Genomic DNA, 20,986 nt, shown 5'->3' with positions numbered 1-20,986 from the left:
TGGAAGATCTTTCTATGCTCTCAGCTGTATACCATGATGACGAAGATGAGGAAATATTGGAAAGACAAAAAGGACAAGAAATGGTAGAATACGAAGAAGAGGAGGACCAAGAGGATGAGAAACCAGTAAACCAGAAGATCTCCAGAAAGTTCTTGATTGAAGAAGACGAAGATGAAGACGAGGAAGATGAAGAAAAGAATGTCGTTCAAAACACTCGCCGTCAGCGCCAGCGTCCTCGCCAAGAAGAAGACGAAGAAAGTGACGATGACGAAGAAGCAGAAGTAAAGGCAGAAGAAGACAAAAAGGAAGAAAAGCAGTGTGTTGAAAAGGAAACAGATTATTCTGAAATTATTATTGATGCTTTGGGTAAGTAATGTTTCTTTTTAATTTTGGCTTTTACAAAATCTGGATCCTGGAGTTTTGGAGTGTAAGATACTGTAGCTAATATGAAGAAAAACAACAACTTGTATTGTACTTCTACGCCAAATGTATGTGTATGTGTTTAGTATTTTCACGTAAATCATCTATGCCTATGAGTGATATCTGTTCACGCATCATGAAAACCAACCCAACCTATCGCCAACAACCTCGTGAATTATGGATGTCCCGTATTCAACACGTTCTGCAGATCTGCCCATTCTTTGGAGAAATTGTTCGCAAGGGAAAGACAGCAGACGGATCACCAAAAGAAAACCTTTATTATTACAGCAGTGATAAGGATCCTGTTGAATGGAGACGTACAGCTTACACACAGGTCGGCAGAAGTGCTCGCAAGTGTACTTTGCAGGACAAACAGTACTTCTGGCGTATTCCACCAAAGTTGGGTCGTCATCGTGGCACCTACATCCCCCCGCCAGCCAAAGATTATTACGAACCTAACAATACTTCAAAGCGTACCAACAAATCTGAAGAAGCTGAAGAAAACAGCAGGAAGAAGTCAAAGCACAACAGCACCAACTAAAGAGAAAGAAAAAGAATGCATTAATGAATGAATGAAAATAATAATAATAATAATCATACACACATATATATATATATTGTTAATCAATCTTTCTTTCTTTATTTCATTTTTTCATTTTTTTTATCACCACATTTACCAAACCTCCCCTTTCTATCTCTCTTACGATCTAACTATCTGACCATCTTTCTGGGTCTATCTATATATCTACCGAATTCACAAATTTTCTCTCTCTATCTTTCTCTCTCTCTCTCTCTCTCCAAACACCTGTATGTTGTAAAAGAAATAAACGTTCTACCAATGAACTATGTATATAAACTATTCGTTCAGATTGGCTATCAAACTTTGTCTTGTTTCTTGTTTTCTTTTGTATTATGTATATATAAATATATATTAATTAATGAAGTAATGAATAATGGATAATAGATAAAAAAAATATATATATAGGAATAAATCTTAAAGTTTTGCAACGTTTTCCCGAGATTTTTCATTAATACAGTCTGCTACGTGAAGTGCGACTGCTTCGGTGGTAACCATTGGGTTAACACCTGAAGCTGTAGGAAAGAGAGAAGCATCGGCCACATAGAGATTCTTGATTTCCCATGTCTCACCCGTTGGTTTGGTAACAGACACAGAAGGAGAAATGCCCATTCGACTATGAAAATAAAGAAAGAAAGAAAAAGTTAATAAATAAAAATGTATGTAGGCATGTATGTAATCTGTGTATTCAATTCCACAATAGAATCAAGTTTTAAACCCTTCACTTCAATACAGTTCCTTTGACCCGCTGGAATGTTGACCTGATTGCCTTCTTTCTTTCTTGTTCATTTGTATATGATGTATATTAAATTTAACAAGACAACTCACCAGGTACTCATTTGATGTGCCGAGAAAATACCAGATCCATAGCGAGGTAATCCGTTCTTCTTGACCCTAGCCAGCCATTTTACAAATCGGGGGTTGTCTGTACGTGACTCTTCATCATCCGCAAACTCAAACGGTTCGACTGCGAACATGATCACAGACACACTACGGGCACCGGCTGCAACTGTTATCTTGCATGCATGTATGATACCTTCGACGATAGAAATCTTGTCGTGGTCCGAAACATCATAGTCTATGATCATATTGTCGTTGCCGTCGTACCGCACCTTACTATTGGGATCTTTGTCACGTGTGATGACAATAATCGGAGATGCTTGACGGTACTTAAGCATGGCTTCTTTGTGAGCAGCCGCGCCTCTCCAGACTTGGATAGTAGCGAAGCTTGGTATATGGGTCAACGGAACTTCTAGTTTAACACCGTACCCTTCGCCATCCACATTTTCTGCTACATTGCTCACCTAAAGAGAAAAAAAATAGCACATACAAACATATATACAATGATTGGTACAAGGAGTAGATTAATAAAGTTAATCCAAATAAATAAATAAGCATACATATATATATATATATATATATTAAAAGAAAGAGAGAGAGATATATAGTAATAACTTACGGCTGTCATGATCGAACCAGAATGCATGTCCACATTGTGATCAAAGAAACCATAGACAATAGAGCAGGGATGAAGCCGGAGATTTTGACCAATGTTTTTGTTTGTTAAACCACTTCGAAGCAATACACCAGGAGTTTGAAGAGATCCTGCAGAAACAACAACTGTGTTTGCATAGACCTTGACGACCTCCCTGTTGTTCACCAAGCACTCTACGCCAGTAACCTTGCCCTTTTCGGTCAATACACGCAGGACCTTTGTCTGGGAAATGAATCTAGCGTTGTTGTCTGCAGCATCTCGTAACCAGGTATTCATTGTACCGTTCTTGACACCTGCTTTACATCCAGTAAAGCAAAAGGCGCAATCATGGGCCCGGCCCCCTGTGTTTTGAGGAATATCTGCATGGTGATATCCAAGTTTACTGTTTACAAATATATAAATAAAACAAGTAAATCGACACATATACATATATCCATATATGTTTCTCTTTTTCTTTTGGGAAGGGGTTTATGTTTTGGATAACTGTAACTGTAACTATAACTGCAACTGCAACTACAACCGCAATTGTAATTTTAATTGTAATTGGTTCTCTACTCTAACTCTCTTTCTCTCTTTGAAAAATCTTATTTTGTAGGCTTACTTACCTAGCGCCATCCAATAGGATCTGATTGGGACCATTGTGGTTGATACCCTTTGCTGTAGCACCAATGCGCTCAAAAACTCGATCAAGGTCATTTGAAAACTAGGCAATGAAAGTAGAAATACAATAAAATAGAATAGGATATATTAGAGCAATGCAAATTAGAGGAGGACTTGTAGTCTTTTTAAACTTTGACCACTCAAACATCTCCCTCTCGTAAGAATTATAATTATAGTTATATATATTTATTAGAAAGTTATAGAGAAAATAAATAAATAAATAAATAAATAAATAAAAATTTACCTTTGGGGATGTAAAATGGGTCAATCCCTGTCTTGCCCAATCTTCGCGTACAAAATGTTGAAGCTTTGTTTGTGGGTTTGTAAATAAATAAATTAATTAATTCAAAAATCAAAGAATTAGGATTAGGATTGGGATTTTGAGAGAGGAACACACTTTTTTTTTTTGCTTAGTGCAAATTATTGTGTAACACTACTTGATTTTCTAATATATATGTATGTATGGGTAAATAGTGCCAAAGTAACTAACCTTGAGACATGCACTCCAATTAACAGTAGTTCCACCACCAAACACACTTCCAGCAAATATATTCATAGAGCCACTTAAAGACGTGAACGCGCCTCCAGTCTCATACATGTTGGCGTAGCCGGTATCTTCTTTTTGGATCATGTCTTCTTCATGAATGTATCTTCCCTTTTCGATTACCAGCACAGACTTTCCAGATTTTGCCAATTCACCAGCAACCACACCTATAGGCAGAACCGACCATTACTTTCTATTTCTTATATATATATTATGGGGGGGGGGGGGGGGGGGGGGGGGTTTACTCACCTCCTCCAGCTCCACTACCAACTACAATGGCATCATAATGCAAGGATTGTTTGAGCTCTTCCAATGTCAACATTTTCAATCTCTCAGGCACAGGGTCCAGATACTTCGCCTTTTCCTCTTCTTTGGTTGGGATTTTGTATCCAATTAGGTTGTGGAGAGCAGACTCCTGTGCAGCATATATGGTGTATACAGAAACTGTTACCAAAGCTTTATAGAGGTTTCGGATCTGAGGAATGTACGAGTCCTTCCAGCCCAAAAACACCGCTTCGCGCTCGGCTTGGGTCAGATTCTTGAATTGTCGGAGATGACTTGTCAGCGCAAAAGTTCCTGGGGTTGTGGAAAGTATCGAAAGCACGGCCAGAAGTTCGGACCTCTTTTCGAGTGGGATGGCGCGGTAGATAAAGTATTTGGCATATTCGACAGACTCTTCTGTAAATCCGTCCAAGCGGCAAAATTCACGCACGGTCTCGGGAGTGTGGAGTGGGTTTGGCTTGCGACACAGACGGGCCACTATCTGGTCTTCTTCTTCCTGGGTTAAAGAGGGTACGATTGTACGTATTATGACCTCTAGTGTCTCAGCCTGGGCGGCTGATAGCTCGACTGGAGGATTTACATAGAAGAGGTTTGGGTCATAAATTACAGAAGCAATGCTGGCTTCGGTAGTTCCTTCGGGTACAGTCATGACTGGCTTCTTATTTTTATCTTTTTTTTTTTAAAAAAGAGAAAAAGAATAAAGAAATGAGAGAAAGAGAGAGAGAGAGAGAAAGTAGGCAAATATAAGAAAAGATGAAGATCAACCCCCAATCAAAAGAGATCTGCTACAGCCTTTTTATAGGTGGAGGTGTGGAAAAAGTTTAAAGGCATATCACGTGCACTAATGTATTTTCACGCTTGTGCTCAAACCAATTCAACTCCCGTAATTTTATTTTTTAGTCAAAAACTATTCCTGGTTCATTTTAAGCTTAAGAGTAGAGTAGAGTAGAGTAGGGTAGAGTAAAATTTCTTTTTAAAAAAAAACTGCTGATTTCTGGGAATTATGAATTATGCATTATGAATTATGACTTAAATATATATATATATGTATGTATGCGTGATTTTGTGTACAAGAACACACTGAAAGTGTGAGGGGAAGTGATACTAAAAGAAAAAGTTTTTGTCTAAAGGTACCTACCTGATTGAGACCATTTATCATTAGTAGTTTTTTTTTTCTTATATCAAAATACTATATAAATATATTTCTTTTGGTCTTCCTTGATTTTCAATAGGGCGAAATTCCCATTACTGTCTTGCTTTTTCTATCTATAGAAACTTGCCATCAAATGAATAGACTTTTGTAATATCACTTTATTTCTTTTACTTTTTTAGTTTTCTGGTATACAAATTAACAAGACTTGTATTTGTCATAGAAGAAGTCGATACATATAATTGAGTATTTATTGGGGCGTGTCATTGGGGTGTAACATTAAATATCAGTAGTCTGTGCATCCTCAAAATATTTTCTTTTTCTTTCATTTCACATCATATTCTTTTGAGCTCAGTTTAGATTCTATTTTTTTTTATTAAAGAAAGAAAACCCCCATACTTTCTCAAAAGAATACACATTGTTATATCACTGTTTCAATTGGTTGTTGATATAATTAAAACAGGTCCAAGTGAGTCCAATCGATTTGCTTATTACAAGATACTGCTCAATACAATAAAGGTAGAATTATAAACATGTGTTAGGTATATGTTTTGTAAGAATAATAATGTATATAAAAAAAAAGCAAGTATGTGAATTAATGAGGCTCTTTTTTTTGGTATTCTGGTTTTGGCGCTTAATCATTCAATAGATATCAATAATTATACATGCATATACATGTAAGAAATTTGGGAAAGATTTAGAATATTTTACTATTGTTACTTTGGCTTTGGATATACAGAAATCCAATGGAAGATCACATATCAACAATAGGGACATTAAAGAAAAGATGGGAATTTTATTTTTATTGTTATTTTTCTTGGGATTTTATTTTTCTTGGGTTTTGGTTTTAAAGATAGCTGAATTATCTATTCAACAAGAAAAAAAAGAAGGTTAAGCTATATTAGTGTATGTGCTATCAATTGAATAGATTGTTTTACTATTATTACTATTACTTATCTAGTGAATCATAGTTGGGTAATGTCATTGGAAAGTATTGGAATACACCCGCACATATTCATATGCATATTCATATTCATAAGCAGAAACACACACACACACACACGTATATATATATCACAACGGCCAGAAAGATCCCATTTTATCATGTCAAAGTGTCAAGTAAAAAAATAAAAAGAAAAAAGGAAAAATGCGGGGTACCTTATTGTATATGATCCCAATATATATATATATATATCTGTTATATTAAATACGATAAAATCAAATGAAATCACATCACCTCACATCACATCATATCATATTTCAATTGCTATTTCTGTAAATATAAAAAAAATGCGCTTTCTTGAAATAATTCTGTCATAACTTTTGACACATTTGCCGTACATATAAAATATTCTGATTGTCAATAATGAACAATTCCACAAAATTAAACCAGGGAAGAACAAAAAAGAACAAAGAAAAAAAAAAGCTAATTTTTGAACAATAAGTATACATCAAGAATCAAAACCATATCAGATAGTTTTGAAATTCATCTAAATTTCTTTCTTTTTCATTATCATTATAATTATGTCTTTAAGTCTTATTGTTCTTTACCTCAAATTCATTCAGGCAATTGACATGTAACAATTACATTTTGATAGTAAATTGTTCTTATTGTTCTTCCAACATTTATATATATATATATAAATAAATTATAATGAAAATCGATCATTTCTACAAATATATAGAGTACAAAAAAATCTTTTTACATGTATTTTTCTTCTTGTTCTTCTTCATTTGGCTATCGATCTACAGAATTGAGGCATGCTCAAAGTTTAACGTAAGAAAGTTTCTTCTTCTTTCTACTTTTCTCCTTTCGCCTGGGAATTTAATCTTGGTATCATTGTTCTAATAATGACAATAAAATATGAAATAATACAAGAATTACCATTGTAAATATCTTATTTCTTTTTGAGATTCTATTTTTGTTTCTAATTATCGAAAGACATGGACTCTATAGATTGATAAAATCATAAAAATCAATAGGATGTACCCAAATGTGTCTTTGGGTTTATTTCTATTTCTTCGTCTTCTAAATATAATATCTACTAGCTTATAAGAATCCTTCTATATATAGTGCCTCTATAGAGAAAAAAAGAAAAAAGCTTCAAAAATAACCTGCATTAACAGATATATCGTAAAATAGCAAAATATGCTTTATCATGGTAGAACTAAAACTCGACTATAAACAGAAATTCATCAAGATTTAATAGAACGAAACAGAAAAAAAACAATTTACACGCTTTTCGTGTTTATACAGTGAAAGTAAAAGTGGACGTGGGAATTATCAAAAAATCAAGATACTCTTCAGGATACATATAGTAGGTATTCTCCCACTTGCATATAAACTCCAAGTATCTGAATATAAATAGACCTCTGAAAAAGAGCTAGTCCTTCTATGCAGACTCTCACAAATACTTTATTATTATTCTGTGGCTTAATCAAAGTTAAATATCTACAGATATTTTGAAAGAAATAAATAGACTTTTAGCAATACCATAAGTGCTTACTGAGCGGCTTGATCGATTAGAATTTCTTTTTGATAATCGTACGAACAATAGAAATATTGGTACTTTGTACTTTAGACAATACATTTGTGCTATAATAAATACTATATCCTCCAGAGGTAAAACTTTCCACTTAAACGCATATCAAATGACTGTTCTTTCCTTTGCATTTAGTACTAAAAATAAAGATGAAATAAACAGATTTCAACAAAACTCTTGGCCAAAAGAGCGTTATATGTATTTCTCGGAGTAGAAAAGATACCAGCCTATAAAGCAAAAAAGGGATTAAAAATCGAGTAATGGCCGTAAAAAATAAAAATGATTACCACAATGTGTTCTGATAGCAATAGCAGTAGACAGGTGAAGACGAGAAAAAATACAGGAGGTAGTCATATCTTTTGTCAATTTACAATACCTTTTCTATAACACGGATTTCTTTATCTTTAAACGCATAATAAAACACATGCCAGTATTTTAGAGCTCTAATTCTCACAGATAATCTAGTAAAACGGATTGTATACATAATAATAAGAATAAAAAGTATGCTTCAAATCCCTGCTTTCTAAAGCAACCAAGCAGTTCTCCATGTTTAAACAATAAGTCTGACATATGTTTAAGTCAGTAGCATCCCACTCTTTCTGGACCAACTCCTTCAGCTCCTTCAAGCTTTGAGCTTGGAATTTTGAAGAGCGTACTTTGTCCTTGATGTGAGCCCAGATATTCTCTATCGAGATTACGTCAAGTCTGTTTGGGCCAGTTCATGACATTAAACCTAATGCATTCCTTGTATGTGATTGCCACCTTGGCCTTGTGTCCTAGGGAATTGTCTTGGAAGATATACGTGCAAATTTCTGGAACTAGATGACTGCTAAGAAAAGACAAAATGTGCTTTTCAAGAGTCTCAATGTACCTGGAACCATTCATGTTGTCATCTAGAAATACAAGTAACCCTTTCCCTTCTGAACAAATGTATCCCCAAACCATGAATGATCCTCCATTGCCTTGCTTTTTTTTTTCTTTTGGATCAACGCAAGTCATCATATGCCTCAGAAGGTTGGTGTCACAAGTAAGCTAGCGTTCTTCTCTAGTTGGGATCCACTTGCTTCTATCAAAAACGTTCTTGTAAGCAGCATATTCTGGTGTTTCGTATTTTGTCACTAGACGGCTAATTGTCTTTATTGGAACATTGCCTCTGACTGCAAATGTTAGCATCAGCCATTCCTACAAGATGAAATCCTATAATTTTACCTTTCTCTATATCTGAGAGTCTCTTGTAATATTTCTGAATGTCGCTGCTTTAGTGTAGACATAACGATGAAGATTTTAATTGAATTTAATAGAGAAAAAGAAAAAAGAAATTATGAACAAACCAAAAAAAAAAACTCAACTTCACTCTTTATTTTAATACCTGACTTTTTTTTTTTTTTAAGCGTTTTATTTTTAAAAATAGACTTATGTCACACGGGACGAATTATTTGCCCAAATGAAGAGCATTTATTTTTATTCATTGGCTGAATTAGTTTGCCGAACAGAAAATATGCCCGAAAATAGAATTTTGTTTTGGATTTTGGCCAATTGTAATTCATTGTTTTCAATACCAGAACTTTTTTTTAGATACTTCCTCTAAAATTGTATTTTTGTCATACGGGGCGAATTTTGCCCAAATGGAGGACTTTTATTTTTATTCATTGGCTGAATTAGTTTGCCGACAAACAAATTATTCCCAAACATAGAAGTATGTTTGATTTGGCCAATAAAAGTCTACGTATTTCAATACCAGAGATGTTTTTGGGAAAATTCCTTCCAAAATCATACTTTGTCATACGGGGCGAATTTTGTCCATAATAGGCAAAACATTATTGGGGGGACATGTAAAACTGGGGGGACTAGATACATACTTTGGCCAATCATATTTCGACTTGATTCTGGTGGGTTAAAATATAGACTTTTTTTTTTTAAAAAATTAAAAACCAAAAAATGTTTCGAAATAATTTGTATATAGAGATAATTAATAATAATACTTCTTTTATGATAAAAAAGATATTACTATGACTATTATTAAATAGAGAGATAACCCAAGTCTACAAGTTAAAATTAAGGTTTTGTTAACCATAGAAAATATCTTGAAGAAGATAATCCTTTAATACACCTGTTTTTTTTTTATATATATATTTAATTGGTTATTAAATAACAAGTGGTCAATCAATTTAATAAGCTCTTGACTTAATTACAAAACCATTACAAGCTCAATATAACTTTAGAAGATTAATTTTAATATTATGTGCGAATAAAACGATATTAAATGATAAAGAACAAGAAGGGCAAGACGTTCGACTTAACCTGACAAGGTTGATTATTTAACAAAGCCAAACAAAAATACGAGAGAAAGAGATATATTTTTTGATGTCAAAGAGTAAGACATAAAAGTGTGATACAGAGGTCATGAGGAAGTTATATCAACGAACTATAATGGTTCATTATTGAAGAAACCAAAATGTATAAGCACGAATTTTGTTTGGCTTCTTTGTCGTCTCAATTTGCAAGATCATTTCTTTTCTTTTTCTTTTTGTTTAAAAATATTAATATAAAAATAAATAAAACTCCTATCTTTTTTTCCTTTCCACCCCCTTATTTTTATTTTTAATTTTATTAAAAGATGAGTGAACCGGAACATGCAGATAGACTATTGCTCATCTTTGTTCATGGTTTCCATGGATCTGATACTAGCTTTGAGGTAAATAATAATAATAAAACAAAATGTGGTTTCCATAGTAACTCACTATTTTTTCTTTTTCTTCTTCTTCTTCTTCTTTTTTATTACCATTATAGGATTTCCCCAATCGAATTCGTACAATCCTTACCAATACTCACAAAGTCGATGTTGATGCCGTTATTTATCCCAGCTACAAAACAATGGGGTAAATCGATAGACGTGCTATTCAAATATTATATTACATTCTAAATGCGAATTGTTCTAGTGTAGGGATATCTCATTAGCTGTCCAGGACCTGACCACCTGGCTGATTGATCAAGTTAATACTCGACAAAAAGAATCGAAAGCATGGGGTGGTAAAGGCAGACTAATGGTTGCATTGCTTGGACATTCGATGGGTGGAATTGTCTGTAAGAATTTATTTATTTTTCTTAAAAAAAAATTAGCTCTCTTTCTCTTTTTATATATATATATATACATTTCTTATTGTTATGGTTATTTAGCTGCAGAGGTTATCTTGGGACTCAAGAAAAGACTTGACGATCCATTAGACGGAGCTTTTATTGTGGGCTTACTGGCTTATGATACACCTTTTTACTCTGTCAACGTAAAGTATGTGTCTTCCAGAGTCATTAGTTATGCAGACCAGGCCAGTCGATTTCTTCAAGGCAGCAGCTCATCTTCCTCTACAGCTAATGCGAGACAAATCGGAAACACAGCTCAAGCAGCAGTCAAAGCTACGGCCCGGACTGCTTCGTCTTCGTCTTCGTCTTCCGGATGGGGATTATTTGCTGGAATTGTGGGTGTGGCAGCAATAGGAGCTGCTGCCTATGTGGGCCGAGAGCTGATTTCGAATGGAATCAATAAAGCATTTGATCATCTGGAATTTGTGAATACTTTGATCGACACACAAGGATGTGAAGAAAGGTAAATGCATAGAATACTAAAGAAAGAAAGAAAGAAATATTTACTTAATTATTGGATTGGATTTTGTAGAGTCACTCGTCTTATAGAGCTAGATGATGTATTATTTAAATGCTTCTATGTACAGGTAAACTAGATAAAATAATTATATAGATTTATTTATATTAATTCATATTATATTGTGTATCGGTTTGGTTTGGCTCGGCTCGGCTTTTAAGTTGCCTTCTACTGGTGATCAACCAAGGACATTTATTGATTTACCACCTGATGAAACATCCCACTATTTTGTACCAGTCTCTTCCAATGCTTCTTCAGAGGTGACTGCTCACACGACCATGTTTAGCTCAACTAGGAATGTGTCGTATTATATCCTTGGAGCAGACTCTATATCACTTGTATCTGAAATGATCGAACGTTTCCGTAGAAAGCACGGTAAATCCGTTTGATTTGATTTGATTGTTTTACTTCGAAAAAAGAAAACAAAAGAAAAGAAAAAGGCAAAGAATCCTTTATTAACGTCCACCAAAGTGGACCAGTAAATTCAATAATATTCCAGTATCCAATCTAAGAATTGTATTATTAGTATTAGTATTAGTATTGTTATTATTATTACATTGGTGTGGAACTCTATTCATCATATTAAATATATACATTCATATCCAAACAAGCCAAGGCTATAAAACATACATTCAAATGTATGTGTGTATGTAAAGAAGTACATATTCTTGAGGAGTTAATGTTGTGGCAGTCCCAAGATTTAATCAATTACGATTTTTTTTGCGATATCTAGAACAGAAGAGGCGATAGATAGATAGATAGATAAAGCTAAATCTGCTTGGTGTCAAGTGAGTAAAGAATGATGGAATATTCTATTTACTAATCTTAAGATTTAATATTTAATTAATCAAAATAAAAACGACATAGATGTAGGTATATGATAGGATCTATTGTAGATTTTGTGATAAATACTGCTCAGAATAACTAGGAATTAGAGGAAAATGAGGCACTGATTGTATATTCTGGATGTTAAGTTGTTGGATATATATATTTGGGATTCCTATTGAGCATGTGCGAGCATGTACCAGCTCAACACTTATCCGAGGATGCAGAGGATCAAAATTCATCTTTGCAGAAACACTATTGCCTGTAAAGAAAAGAGAGTCGGGCGATCTTGGTATTCAATATACTGATACACAAGGACTGATAAAGATAAAAGTAAAGGTAAAGGTAAATTCACAAATAAGTATCCTGTAATATTGGATATTTTCTGGCGAAATATAAATAAAATATGCTTAAATTTCGAGACTCTTTATCTTTTATCTCCGTCTCTTTTAAGCTTAATTTCTGCTAATCATTCATTTTATATATACATAATATATATTAAAACAATAATCATTATATCAAAAAAAAAGTTAATAATCTAAAACTGGTGAAACCGCCCCTTTTAACTCTCTTTACAAATCGCAACAACCAGTGCCAAGCTTTCTTCTTCTTCTTCTGCTTCTGCTTCTGCTTCTGCTTCTTTTCTAGGTACCACATAATCATAACCTAATAAGCATTTTTTAGCTTAAATAGCACGTTACTTTAGATGACTTGATATATATATATATATATTTTAAAAGAATAAAAAAAGATGCGTTGAATTAATAGTACCTGCGGAGGAAACCTTTCTGAATAAACAAGCACCCCAGCACCCCAATCCCCCTCTTCTTTTTTCTTTCCCCTTTGGACTTGATTCGATATATTTTTTTTTTGGATAATTGTGCTTTGAAATATTGCTTGAGTACCTGATTATTTTCAATACATAGATATATATATGACAGTCTGTTCTATATTCTGACTGATATAACGTAATTGATTTTTTACCAGAGAGTGCTTTTACTTTGCTGATGGTGGGTACAGCAAAGAAAATAATAATAATACTATAGTATTAGCTTATCGAAACAAGGAATGATGCACTGGCCACTAACGTTTTATTATTTGGTTTTGGTTTTGGTTTTGGTTTATTTTGCTCAAACGTCATTGTGATTCATCTTTAATTCAACGTCTATTTTGACAATCTCTTAGTTCTTAAGAAGAACAAGAAGATATTACTACAGTGTGTTCCAGATCATAAGGCATTTAATAATGATTTTTATGATATCAATTAGTAATTTGTTTATTTATATTTGTTTTGCGTTTGACGTTTATGATACATAACCATTCTTTTTTTTTTTTTAATTTTGAGTATTGTTGTTACTATGCCAACACATTACCATATGTCGTTTAAGCTGTTAGGCTAGCTTCCTTTCATAGTTACATATCTTACGGACATGACAATCTTTTTTTTTCTATCTCACTGCACATCCCAGCTTCATACAGCTATTATGCATGATTGGTAATACAACCTCAAAGTATTGTGACTATAGTATTATAATACGTATAGCTTTGACCAGAGTGGCCAATTTTAATCAAGCTCTTGCTTATATAAAAGAGGGGGGGAATCGTTCAATTAACAGCAATACTATGATGTTGAATAGAATACAACTCATGCGTATGTGAACATGTATGTAGTTTGTAGTGTATAATGAGTGTGTGTTTATGTGTGTTAAATGTAGATGTAGATGTAGATTTAGGTGGACCTGTATGTGGGTGTGGCTAATTTAATTTGCAGAAAAATACAAAGGAGAAAAAAAAAACTCTAGGGTTACAGCAACAGGAAGCAGCAGATAGCAACTAAGCAAAAACAAAAACAAAAACAAAAACCAAAAAGTTGTCAGGCCACTATTTTTTGGTTTTTGGCTATTCGAATATGGTCTTTAGATCCAAGCAAGACATTATATTTATATACATGGCTTTAGGTATTTTCTCAGAATACATTACTCTTGTTGTTGTTGTTGTTGTTGTTGTTGTTGTTGTTGTTGTTGATAAAAAGGATAATACTTGGCACAATTATACTTCTTTCCTAATCGGCTCCAACTCCGGAAAGCCTTAAAGAGTTTAAACGCTTTCTCTAAGCAGTAGGTCTGCAGATATGCACAGCATGTTTCATAGAATAGATAAATAAAGAAAAATGTGTATGTTTATGTGTCGATATTGCCTTATTCTTACCACTTAAATAGTCAAGTAAGATTTAAATGATGAGTACGGACGGATAGTATTAAAACAATCTAGGTTGAACCAATTGGATAATAATTAACCCTAATGTATACACACACACACAGAGAGAGGATCACAGGTCATGACAAAAGATAGAAACGAGGTACTGGATTAGTTGAAACGATTTGAATATAAAACCTATATATACCAAACCATACCATGTTTAATTAATTAATATTTATTATTATTATTATAAGGAAATAAACCTCTTTTGCTTACATTACATAGTATTTAAAGTTAATATTAATATTATATCATCTTGTTCATTTATAAAGAAGTATCTCATTTAACTCTCTATTATTGAGAACTAGTTTAATAAAAGCATATCCCAATTACAGAATTATCTAGAATTTCTATCTTTCTATATTTATATTTAAGTTTTTTTTTTGCGACTATTTTGCTTGGATAGAAAATCGCATATTTTTCATTTTTCATTATTATTATTTTAAAAAATATATATAATAAAATGCTCTATTCATTTATTTTGTGTTGTCGTTCAAGTATAAAAATATATTTATATTTATATTTAAATTTAAATTATAAAGAAAACAAAGAAAAATTCTTCTTGTTGTCACGACATAATTTATGGTGTTTGTCAAAGCTTCTTAAGGAAGGAAGTCTACTTGATTTAGGAAATATCCATGTGGGGAGATCAAATACCCACATATCAACAATGAATGTCGTTTTAATAAATATAGATATAGATATATATTGGACTATTGATTTGTATATCCAACTACCTACCTACCTACCTACCTACCTACCTATATATATATAGATAGATAGATAGATACATATGTAAATAGATTTGCTTGTATTTGTAATTCTTTACAAGAAGAGAAGAGGAGGAGAAACTATGTAAAAGGTGCGAGGTTTAAAGAAAAAGAATATTAAAATATGTATAAACAAAAGGGGAAGAAAACAGAGAGTAAATATGTATGTATAAGAAGAAGAAAGGGGATAAGAAGAAGAAGAAAAAAGCAAAGCAAAGAAGTTTGTCGTCCTTTGTTTATCGTCGTTATGTGTGCGTATGTTTTTCTTTCTTTCTTTCTTTTGTGGGCGCGGGTGATTTGATTAAAAAGGCCTTCTTTTGGCTCTTTTATGGTTAACAGATATCTTGAAGGTGAGAATTGGACACAGCCATGTTGACAGTCCATCGGTTTTTGAATGACATTATTGTCGGCATTGCTATTTCAGCGTATTGCGGCTCATCCTCGTCTAGATCCCCATCACTCTGATCGCTGCCACTACTTCCACTGCTGCTACTATAGCTGCTGCTGCTGCTGCTCATACTACTGCTAATAAGGCTTCCGTTATTCATCGTAGCCCGAAACCCATTTGTGTTACCATGGGTGTTGATGTGATTTGATTGAACGCATGCAATTGCACAGTATCCGGTCTCAACAGGTCGAGTGGGTTGATTTCGAAAGCTGTCCAAGAGAGCATTGACACCGATTGCATGAGTCACAAACACGGGCACAACAACCGTCTCAGGCTCTAGTTTGACGGGCAGGCCCAATGTAGCCCGCTCCACACAGTGTCTCTGGCTTTCCTCGAACCGGTCGATCATCTCTAGGTAGCTTTCGGGATAGTTGAATTCGGTGCAGAGAGAGTGGTGACCGTAGTCAATGACAAGAGGAGGAAGGGTTTCCAGGGTCCCTTTAGGGAATAGTCTGTGAGGGTGTGCTGCTGCGGCATAAGTCATGGCCTGACGACGGGCCAGGGTCTCCTGTCGACGGTTGATCATTGCCTGTGCCGGGCAGACTTCGTGAAAGAACTTGTCCGACATCCATTCGCCCAACCCGAGATCCAGACGGAGGATGGGTCGGAGCAGAGATCCGTGATCTGGTTGTGCGTCCATCAGGATGTCTTTCATAAGAATCACATCGTCTTTTTCTCTTGTTGGTTCTAGTTTGCTGTTGTATTTGGCCATTCCGCTTGCTATTCCGATTGCTGTTTCGACGCAACGAAGGAAAGGGGATGTGTAGATGACAATTAGAGCTTTTTGAGGTTTTATGCCACGATCGAGAAGAAGATCCATCAGTCGGGAGCCTGTCTGTTCTGCTTGTTTATGACCCTATTTGATTTGATTTGATTAGATAATGAATATATATATCTAGTACAATGTAATACAATACAATACAATACAATACAATATAATGTAATGTAATGTATAAACTTACAATGCTTGACAGGGGAGGGTCCCAGATACCATCTCTTGGATCAGGTTGCCATGTTTTGTTGACATGATCTAGATAGCTTTGATGATTAATTGGCTTATCGAGTTTAAGCAATTTTTGAATATACTCTATATTTTTATACTTTATATTATATAATTATAAGAAATTATATTTATCTATATAATATATGTATATACCCACATACATACATACACATTATACATACAAATTATACATATATGCATACATACATTTATATATACAAAATACATACCTATTCTTTCTCCATGTCTAATAATAAAAGCTGTTGTTGGTGCGATGGGTGACATTTGTCAAGGTGAGTTTGAGCTTGTTGTTGTTGTGGTTGTTAGGGAAGAGAAATAAAGAGAAGAGTAGAAGAAAGGTTATTTATAAGATTCAAGGAAGAAAGAGGAGAAAAAGAGAGAGAAATAAAGGTGGCAATAAAATAGACTCTTTTTGTATCTGATTTTTTTTTTCTCTTTCTCCCTCCCTCTCTTTCTTTATTTCTTGGTGCTGCTGTCTTATCATGTGATTCTTTAGAGCCAGTCCCCCACATCCCTTTTTCAATTAATCTATCTATCTATCAATCAACTCTCTTTTTTTCTTATTTTATTCTTCTTGCGCTTGCTTTTCTTTATTTCAACATGTTATGTTATATTATATTATAATATAATATATTTTATTTTATTGGTTCAAATAAATTCTTTACTGATAAATGAAAATTTCAACCTATTGACGATAGATTATTAAGCATTCTCTTTTCTTTTAAATAAATAAATATATATGTATATTGTTTCCTCTTCAAGAAATGTCTTTGCACGTGCACGACGCTTTATTCAATAGTGACACCTCGTCCTACATCTTTTTACTTCACATGCTTGGTATTCATCTCCGCATTGTGTAGCATACATGGTATTAGAAATATATATATATATATATTTTAAAAAAAGAAAGAAAAAGAAAGAGCAGATAATCAAAGCAAATTGAGTGAATGAGTGAATGAATGAATTAAAAAGGGCATCAAATAATCACAATAAAGAAAAAGAAAATATTTGTACTTTATATAATACAAAACACATATGGTATACATTATCACTACTGAAATACATCAATATATATATATATATATATTTATTTGTAAAACCAACATACCAAAAGCCGCGGATCATTTTTATTCAAGTAGGTATGGCTGTCAGGCTAGATGGGAATGCAAATCAAAAGAACAGATATAATCACTACTACTACTACTACTATCTTTACATTCGCACACGCATTTCTTTATCGTCATCTTGGATAGTAATACATCGTGTCAAACTAGTAAAGATTAGTACTCTTATTACTAAATAGTAACAAGAAACCAAAGCTGTGAACAAGAAATAAAGAAATTATTGAGAGCGGGGTAATCATGAACTCTGTTTGTCCTGTCTGTTCTGCTTTTTTATATAGATCTATCTTCTATCTATCTATGTCTTAAAATTACACACACATTTATTCTTGTGCTTCACATCAAATCATGTGTAGATCTTACTACTGTTCTTGTACTCAAAACACCCAATACATATATCTATCTATATCTATATAGCATTATTATCAGTATCAGTGTCAAAGTCAGTGTCGGTGGTAGTATTGCTAGTGTTCATCTTCTTCTTCTTCTTACTTATCTTTATCTTATTGCAACAAGGTATTTATCATCAGTTCATTTGATTTGTACCCGTCAATAAACATTACAAATATATTACATATTGGTTTGGGTGATATACTAATTACCATACATACATACATACATACATACATATATATATATATATATATATATGTATGTGTGTACATACGTGCAAGCATGTCTTTATCGTATATTTGTTCCGATTTACAAATACAAATACAAATACAAATACAAAGACAAAGAAAGAACGAAAGAAAGAAAGATGGGTCTTCATTCTCTTTTCAAACTACTCAAAAAACCAAATGATACTTCCTCGTCAACCTGTCTGCCTCTGTCGACAAACATACCTAGTCCACCAACCTTTGATCCGTTTGATCCAGCCGTGGCTCAGGTCTACCGGTACCGCCGTCAGATCGGTGTCAATCTCGGCTGTGTATTCATACTCGAGCGCTGGCTGTGCCCCCTTAAGCTGTGCCAACAGGTACCGGCCGCAAAGGGCTGGGAATCAGAACACGATTTCTTGAAATCATGCTCTTCCCCACAAGAGGCTAGGAGAATCCTAGAGGACCACTGGGAGACCTATGTCACTCAAGATGACATGGCCATTTTAGCCTCCAAAGGAATCAACACAATTAGACTTCCAATCGGCTATTGGATCGTACAACGCTCGCTTTTGGTCCCACCGTTCGCATCATTTGAAGGTGTCTATGACTCTGCCTGGAATTGGTTCTTACGTACAATTCACATGGCTGCCCAATACGGTATTGGCGTCTTGGTTGATCTACATGGAGCACCAGGTAAAATACATAAATACATATGTATATTGACGTTGTTTAATTCATTCTACCTTTTTTTTGTAATATTAAATATTAATCATAACAATAATGATATTTACATATAACATATAACATATATAGAAACTTCTAGAAGTCTTGCTTGCTTGCTTGCGTTATTGCTATTGTTATATGTTTCTTTTGATTAATGATTAATATTCTATTGATATATATAAAATATTTTATATAGACCAAAAAAAAAACAAAAAAATTTTTTAATCCAAGTTTGGTTGGTTGGTTGGTAGGTGGTCAAAATTCAGATACACACTGTGGGGTATCGACCGGGCGGGCCGAGTTTTTCACCAACCCCCACTATCAGGAGGTTACCCTAGAGGTGCTCTGTACACTTGCCCATACGCTGGTAAAGATCAACAACGTTGTCGGTCTGGAACTCCTGAATGAACCGACTGACCACCCGAGTCTTGAGCAGTTTTATGAAAGGGCATTGACTAAGCTTAGCTATCCAGACACAATCGGATTACCATTGTACATATCTGATTGCTGGAATCCAGATGGTAAGTATACTCAATGGTTACAGTCCCGCCTGTACGACCAGAACTGTAACCAAGGCAACATTCAACCAAGGCAACCAAGGCAACCAAGGCAACCAAGGCAACTTATTGTCATGGATACACACCAGTACTTTTGTCACACCCCCAGAGACCACGCCAGATCAGCTCTTCAGCACACACAGGATCTAAAAACACTGGTCAGAGATCGCGTCGGGCGAGCCAGGGATCAGTTGGCCGGGTGTCTGGTGGTCGGTGAGTGGTCTGTTGTTCTGAACCACCAGTCGATTCCTGCCCACGAAAACGATGCCAATGTGATGCGTGATTTTGGAAAAGCCGAACTACAGGTGTGGGACCAAGTCAGTGCAGGAAATTTCTACTGGAATTATCGAGCCGGTAATGACACCTGGTTCTGGAGTTTTGTATACTGTCAAGAGCACCAGATACTAGCCAGTGGTTCTGTTGATACCAGCCAGTGTTCTCTTGATTTAAATCGACTCAGTGGTCTTAAACAGGGCTGGCTAGATGAGGCATTTGAGAACCATAGAGACTACTGGACTGGCCAGCCCGGTGGGGTTTCTCAGCAAGTGATAGAATGTTTTGGTTTGTTTCAAGATGGATACCGGATTGGATTCGACGTGGCTCAAAGATTCGTCAATCAGAATCAGAGTCAAATAGGGTTCGTGCAACCTCTGCTGGAGATATACAAAGATCAATCCGGCTTGGATCTATTGGCTGCTCAGGTGTGGCAGTTTGACCATGGTTTCCTACAGGCTATTGACAAAGTTTGGCAAAGCCAGATAAAATAAAAATAAACCAAGGCACAAGGAGCCACGAATAAAGTCAAACATCTTTTTTTTATATATATATAAATAAAAAGTCCTCTCCCCACACACACACACATACAGATATACTATATGCACTACACACATTATATACATTAAAGTACAAATAAATGAATTAATAAATAAATAAAAGCGCCTGTTCCTTTACATGTGAGCAAGTATGAGTGAGAGTGTGAGAGTAATATTAAAAAAATGTATAAATATAAAAAGAATTTTATTGATTCCCACGCACACTGCACACTGCACAATGCACCTTAAACATTAAAAGAAAATATGTCTTTTTTTTTAATTTTTTACATTAATATTTTTTGAGTTTCTTTGGTGGTTTGAATTTGATGAAATTGTCATTATTATTATTATTTTATTTTTTATTTTTTATTTTATTTTGGTTATTGAAACAATGCGATTCATATTGAACAAAAACACTATATCTAAGTATATATTTAAATATAAATAAGAGCAAACAAGAGAATAAAACTAGAAAACTGTGTACAACGAAAGAGAAAGATAGTAGGTATTTATGCTTTA

At 34.2% G+C, this 20,986-nt stretch overlaps 7 protein-coding genes across 7 annotated transcripts; 2 read left to right on the top strand and 5 right to left on the bottom strand.

Moving 5' to 3' along the window:
* Positions 1 to 1,459: 1,459 nt before the first annotated feature.
* On the bottom strand, positions 1,460 to 4,324 carry PHYBLDRAFT_96857 (GMC oxidoreductase; the record flags this gene model as incomplete). Its single annotated transcript, XM_018443985.1, has 7 exons — positions 1,460 to 1,613; positions 1,826 to 2,301; positions 2,457 to 2,874; positions 3,098 to 3,195; positions 3,397 to 3,459; positions 3,643 to 3,863; positions 3,946 to 4,324. Coding segments are annotated over 7 exons (1,809 nt in total), but the record flags the coding sequence as incomplete, so codon positions are not given.
* Positions 4,325 to 8,114: 3,790 nt separating this feature from the next.
* PHYBLDRAFT_138366 (hypothetical protein) lies at positions 8,115 to 8,556 on the bottom strand (the record flags this gene model as incomplete). The annotated part of the gene is made up of 3 exons (XM_018429982.1): positions 8,115 to 8,132; positions 8,205 to 8,354; positions 8,434 to 8,556. 3 exons carry the CDS (start codon positions 8,554 to 8,556, stop codon positions 8,115 to 8,117), a joined length of 291 nt encoding a protein of 96 aa, XP_018298856.1.
* Positions 8,557 to 8,703: 147 nt separating this feature from the next.
* On the bottom strand, positions 8,704 to 8,942 carry PHYBLDRAFT_138365 (hypothetical protein; the record flags this gene model as incomplete). The annotated part of the gene is made up of 2 exons (XM_018429981.1): positions 8,704 to 8,824; positions 8,881 to 8,942. 2 exons carry the CDS (start codon positions 8,940 to 8,942, stop codon positions 8,704 to 8,706), a joined length of 183 nt encoding a protein of 60 aa, XP_018298855.1.
* A 1,346-nt stretch (positions 8,943 to 10,288) lies between these two features.
* On the top strand, positions 10,289 to 11,715 carry PHYBLDRAFT_138364 (hypothetical protein; the record flags this gene model as incomplete). The annotated part of the gene is made up of 6 exons (XM_018429980.1): positions 10,289 to 10,366; positions 10,462 to 10,550; positions 10,616 to 10,755; positions 10,849 to 11,272; positions 11,342 to 11,396; positions 11,488 to 11,715. 6 exons carry the CDS (start codon positions 10,289 to 10,291, stop codon positions 11,713 to 11,715), a joined length of 1,014 nt encoding a protein of 337 aa, XP_018298854.1.
* A 498-nt stretch (positions 11,716 to 12,213) lies between these two features.
* PHYBLDRAFT_161456 (hypothetical protein) lies at positions 12,214 to 13,641 on the bottom strand (the record flags this gene model as incomplete). The annotated part of the gene is made up of 4 exons (XM_018434404.1): positions 12,214 to 12,413; positions 12,728 to 12,817; positions 13,152 to 13,155; positions 13,609 to 13,641. The coding sequence occupies 4 exons, from the start codon at positions 13,639 to 13,641 to the stop codon at positions 12,214 to 12,216; spliced, it is 327 nt and encodes a 108-aa protein (XP_018298853.1).
* A 1,871-nt stretch (positions 13,642 to 15,512) lies between these two features.
* Positions 15,513 to 16,916, bottom strand: PHYBLDRAFT_138363 (hypothetical protein; the record flags this gene model as incomplete). Its single annotated transcript, XM_018429979.1, has 3 exons — positions 15,513 to 16,484; positions 16,591 to 16,715; positions 16,862 to 16,916. 3 exons carry the CDS (start codon positions 16,914 to 16,916, stop codon positions 15,513 to 15,515), a joined length of 1,152 nt encoding a protein of 383 aa, XP_018298852.1.
* A 1,737-nt stretch (positions 16,917 to 18,653) lies between these two features.
* PHYBLDRAFT_100304 (glycoside hydrolase family 5 protein) lies at positions 18,654 to 19,996 on the top strand (the record flags this gene model as incomplete). The annotated part of the gene is made up of 3 exons (XM_018427580.1): positions 18,654 to 19,068; positions 19,350 to 19,650; positions 19,717 to 19,996. Coding segments are annotated over 3 exons (996 nt in total), but the record flags the coding sequence as incomplete, so codon positions are not given.
* Between the last annotated feature and the right edge of the window lie 990 nt (positions 19,997 to 20,986).

This window comes from Phycomyces blakesleeanus (genome assembly GCF_001638985.1).
Source record: "Phycomyces blakesleeanus NRRL 1555(-) unplaced genomic scaffold PHYBLscaffold_1, whole genome shotgun sequence".
In the NCBI taxonomy this organism is placed as follows: domain Eukaryota; kingdom Fungi; phylum Mucoromycota; class Mucoromycetes; order Mucorales; family Phycomycetaceae; genus Phycomyces; species Phycomyces blakesleeanus.
The sequence above is the reverse complement of the archived record's forward strand: the minus strand, read 5'-3'. Positions and strand labels throughout refer to the sequence as shown.